This window comes from Canis lupus, chromosome 2 (genome assembly GCF_003254725.2).
Source record: "Canis lupus dingo isolate Sandy chromosome 2, ASM325472v2, whole genome shotgun sequence".
NCBI lineage: Eukaryota > Metazoa > Chordata > Mammalia > Carnivora > Canidae > Canis > Canis lupus.
Window position 1 is genome coordinate 79,511,612 of NC_064244.1, and position 5,063 is coordinate 79,516,674.

Here is a 5,063-nt window from a genome sequence, read left to right on the forward strand (position 1 = left end):
TCTGATGCTGCTCTGATGGCCAGAGAAGGCTTCAGGCGAAGTGCTAGTGCTGCTACTCTGAGGCCAGGTCTCTGTGAATTGAAGAGGGAGGGGATGGCAGGGGCGTGGGGGGCACTGACAGCATCTGCCACGGGAAGCCTGGGGCATCCCCACTCCTTCAAGGAGCAGGAGACAGCTGCGGACACATTCTCCCTGAAAAAATGCACATAGAACGTTTTGCATAGAGCCTGCTGGGTTCATGGACCCCCTGGAACCCACCCAGGGACCCTGATTTAAGACCTCTACCTCCTGTGACTTGTCCTTCCTCTTTCCCCCAAGCCCGCCCACCCGCCCCCACCAGGAGATAGTCAAGGCTTTCCTGACACAGCTGCCCTCCACCCACATACACTCAGGGACTCTTCCGGAGGGGAGGCGGCTCAGCGATGGCATTGTGGTCTGGTCACCAGTGTGCCCTCTTCTCTGACCTTCGGGACTTCAGAGCAGCTGGCAGCCGCCCCCAGGGACCCTTTACAAGGGGTGGCAAATCCTCTGCTGTCTGCCCGCTGGAGGCGGGGATCTGCGCTTCTTCCGGCCAGTGGGAGCTGTGCTGATGAACTCGACCCACTCGTGCGTGCATTCTGCGGTTCGGTGCTTCAAATCGTAGATCACAGCATGCCCACGGAGGAGGGCCTGCACAGACAACCACTTCCAGGAATAACAGCAACGTGGACACCGTGGAAACCCCACTTGGGTTAAGAAATAGAAAGCCTTCAGTAGCTCTGAAGCTATTTGGGGGCCCCTCCCTCACTGCATCCCCCTCCCAGCCCTGAACTAACCATTAGGCAAATCTTTCAGTCATTATTCCTTCACTTTTTCTTTACATCTTTGCCATATTGATTAGTTCTATCTGGTTGGATGTGATGAAAACGGAAGCAGGCTTCATTCCTTTGTGACTTGCTTCTTCCACTCAGGGTCGTGGTTGTGAAATGCATCCATGTGGCCATGTGAGCTATAGATGGTTTCGTCATTGCTCTCCAATGTTCCGTCATGGGAACGTCCAACAATTTAGCTATCCGTCCCGCTGGCGACGGGCATTATTTCCAGTCTGGGGATCATTTGGCTACTGCTGCCGTGAACATTCATGTCTCTCGGGGCACAGGCATGTACCTAGGAGCCAAATTTCTCGCAGAGGGTGTGGCAGTTTTAATTCACTGGGTAGCCACAAACTGTTTTTCAAGTAGTTGCACCCCTGTCATCCCCACTAGCAGTTTATGATGTTTCAGTTGTTCTGCATCCTCGCTAACCATTGCCCTTCAGGTATCTACTTATTTTGGCCTACCTGGTGGGCGTGTGATAGTGTATCATCGCGGTGTGCATCTGAGTCCCCCTGATTACAAACGAGGCTGAAATCCTTCCATCTTCCGTCCTTTCCTTATTGGAAATCTGTGTTTTCTGTTTTGTGAAGGGCCCACTCATAGTTTTATCTTTTTTTTTCCATAGGATTATTTCTCTATTTCTCTTTTTCTTATCTTTATTGAATGGTTAGGACTTTTTTTTTTTTTTTTTGGATGTGACTTTTATTGAGCTTATCCACTGGAGTGGAAATAATGTCTGTACAAAACCAAATGTTTGTTACTATAACTTCTGCATCACAATTAAAATCCAAACAGTTTTTTAAAGACAGTCAACTCAATCAAAACTCACTACTTCAGAATCAATAGCTTCTTTGAAGCCACAGTAACACTTAAATATGGTTAAGACTCAAATGCAGAAATTTGGTTGGTTGGAAAGCTAATTAAACTTACTACTTGCTCAAATAGAATTACAAAAAGGCAAAATTGTGTTTTTCACAGAGATACAGTCCACTGGCATCACCAACACTGGACAGCTGTTAAGAGTATGTAGAGTCCTGAGATAATAAGGAATCCAGGCATCCTTTAAACAGTCTTCTGTTGTCCTTTCTGCCCAATCAGAGATTTGTGGGAGTGTGGAATAACACCACCACCAGCAATTGTAGCCTTGATGAGGGAATCCAATTCTTCATCTCCAGGAATAGCAAGTTGCAAGTGACGAGAGATAATACACTTTACCTTCAAGTCTTTCAGTGCATTTCCTGCCAATTCAAGTACCTCTGCAGTGAGGTACTCCAGGATGGCTGCGCTGTTCACAGCGGCAGTCGCACCCACACGTCCATGACTGGTCGTCCTAGATTTCAGGTGTCGATGAATATGGGCCACCGGGAACTGCAAGCCGGCTCTCTGTGAGCGGAAAACTGCCTTTATCTTGGCCTTTCCGGAGTCCTTCCCAGCCTTACTGCCAGCCATTTCGAATTCTGCTGAAGCTCAAACAAGCAAGGCAGAGAAAGGACTAGTCAGACAGCCAGCGAGATCCCACCGCCTACTCCGTCATCGCACCGGGATTCAAACTGCCAAGGACTCCTTTATATATTCTAGATAGTGGTCCGCAAAGAACAGAACGATAAAGGAAAGGAATGATTAACTATATGAAAGCGAAGAACTTCCACTTATTGAAAGACAGATTAAGCAAATAAAAAAGTAAACCACAAACTGGGAGAAAATGTATCAGTAATACATGTGCTGACAGACCAGCCCATAGGATGTATGAGCCACTCCTACCTACCACGTAATAATAAAATATCCGGCCCTCTGATCTGGGTAGTTGGACTATTTGTCTCTCTCTGCATGAATTCTACGTGGCCTTCATTACTAGAGCTTTCCAATGAGTCTTAAACCTGGTGGAGCACATTCTCTCATCCTCCCACCTTAACGACTCACTTAGCTCTTCTTGGCTCTTTGCACTGTATGCAAATTTTAGAATCGGTTTTTAAGTTCTGTACACACACACACACACAACCTGCAATGGTTCTGACCGGGTTTGCATCAATTTGTAGATCTCAGGGAGGAGTAACATCCTTCTTTTTTTAAAGATTTTATTTATTTATTTATTTATTTATTTGAGAGAGAGAGAGAGTGCAAAAGAGAGAGAGAGCACAAGCAGGGGGAGGATCAGAGGGAGAGGGAGAAGCAGGCTCCCCCCCTGAGCAGGGCTCCATCCCGGGACCCTGGGACCATGACCTGAGCCGAAGGCAGATGCTTAACCAACAGAGCCACCCAGGTGCCCCTGAGGGACATCTTTTCAATATGGAGCTTTCCATCCATGAGCATGGCATCTCTCTCCCTTCATTCAGACCTCCTCCAGTGTTTGTAGTTCTGTTGTGTAGCGTACCCCATAGAGGTCTTGCACATCTTTGGTTAGATTTATTTTCTGGTTTTTGTTTTATTTTTTTACTTTTTTATTGCTATTATGATTGGCATATTTAACTTTAAAATTTTCTACTTACTGTTTGGTATATAGAAATACAATTCATCAGGGCGCCTGGGTGGCTCAATTGGTTAAGCGTCTGCCTTCGGCCAGGCTCAGCGGGGAGTCTGCTTCTCCCTTTCCCTCTGCCACTCTCCCTGTTCATTCTCTCTCTCAAATAAATAAATAAAATCTTTTTTTTTAAAGAAATACAATTTATCTCTGTGTATTGGTTTTATAGCAATAGCCTTGCTAAACTCTCTTATTAGCTCTTACAGCTTGTAGATTCTTTTGGATTTTCTATATGTAATCATTCCTTTCCAGTCCTTAGAACTTGCATTTCTTTCTCTTGCCTGACTGTACTGCACGAACTTTCGGTTCAATGCAGAGTAGAAGTGATGACAATAGGGCTCTTGTCTCGCCTTGATCCTCTCTGATCCTATGAGGGTAGTTTCAACATCACTCATTAAGTGTAATTGTTGATGTGGGTTTCTTGTAGGCCAGTGGTTCTCGAAGTCCAGCTGTACCAGGGTTACCCAGAGGGCTCATTAAAACACAGCCTGCTGCTCCCCACCTCCACATCCTGACCCCAGAGTTTCAGATCCAGTAGGTCTGGGAGAGGCCTGAGTGCTTCTTCTTGGACAAGTTCCCTGGCAGTGCTGAACGTTGCTGGTCTGGGGACCTCGCTGTGAGAAGCCCTGTAGTAAATCTTTCTTTAAAGGTTAAAGGAGCTCCTTTTTAAGGTTAGTTTAAGTTTTATTTTAGTCACAAGTGGAAATTTTATCAACTGTTTTTTCCTGATTTATCAAGATCATTGTGTAAATTGTCCTTGATCTATTAATCCGTCGAATTGATTTTCTAAGGCAAAACTCTGCATTACTGGGATCCATTTAATCTGATCTGATGGTATATCCTTTTTGAATTTAGTTTGCTAACGTTTTGCTTATAATTTTTTTTTATATTTTATTAATTTATTCATGAGAGACACAGAGAAAGAGGCAGAGACATAGGCAGAGGGAGAAGCAGGCTCCATGCAGGGAGCCTGATGCGGGATTTGATCCCAGGAGTCATGACCTGAGCCGAAGGCCGATGCTCAACGACTGAGCCATCCAGATGCCCCTGCTTATAATTTGTGTACTTATGAATTCATTACTGTGTCCACAAGTTTCCTCTTTCCTGCTGTTCTCATCAAGGACAGTACCTAGCTCAGATTAAGTGCTAAAATACGGACATTATTATTCGGCCCAGATCGTTGTACTTGTCGTGTCATGTTGCAATTGTCTGTCCACCTTGCTCCACTACTAATCTGCGAGCTGAGTGAAGTCAGGGTCGACACCCACTCATTCAGAATCTACCACTGAGCTGGATACACAAGCAGGGATGATTGTGCCCATATAAAACAGGAGCCAGGATTAAGTAACTGCTGTCAGGAGGATGAATAAGGCACGAATCCTACAGGAGGTGGAGAATGGAAAGTAAAGAAATGAGTATCTGTTGGATGCTCACGGTCTGCCAGGCATGGCTCTAGCCCTCAAACAATCTGGGAAGATAAGCACCGTTCGCACTTTACAGATGAGAAATGGAGGCTCAGACTTAGGAGCTCTCTCCTCACGTTTGCTGCTGCAGGGGTTTGCGGGCATTGACCGCTCCACGCCTGAGTGTGCTGGGAATCGGTTGGCACGCTGCCTTCCTGCTGATCATGAGGAGGAGATGGCAGGTTCTGCTTCTTGCATGGGCTTCTGGGAAGCTCAGATCCTAATTCT

At 45.9% G+C, this 5,063-nt stretch overlaps 1 protein-coding gene across 1 annotated transcript; it reads right to left on the bottom strand.

Moving 5' to 3' along the window:
- Positions 1–1,528: 1,528 nt before the first annotated feature.
- On the bottom strand, positions 1,529–2,404 carry LOC112660121 (histone H2A.Z-like). The gene has a single exon (XM_049106756.1). The coding sequence runs from the start codon at positions 2,301–2,303 to the stop codon at positions 1,917–1,919; it is 387 nt and encodes a 128-aa protein (XP_048962713.1). The 5' UTR covers positions 2,304–2,404; the 3' UTR covers positions 1,529–1,916.
- Positions 2,405–5,063: the final 2,659 nt, after the last annotated feature.

Bases quoted from the DNA above. Each gene is read 5' to 3' on its own strand.
- LOC112660121 (XM_049106756.1), bottom strand. From the start codon at position 2,303: ATGGCTGGCAGTAAGGCTGGGAAGGACTCCGGAAAGGCCAAGATAAAG.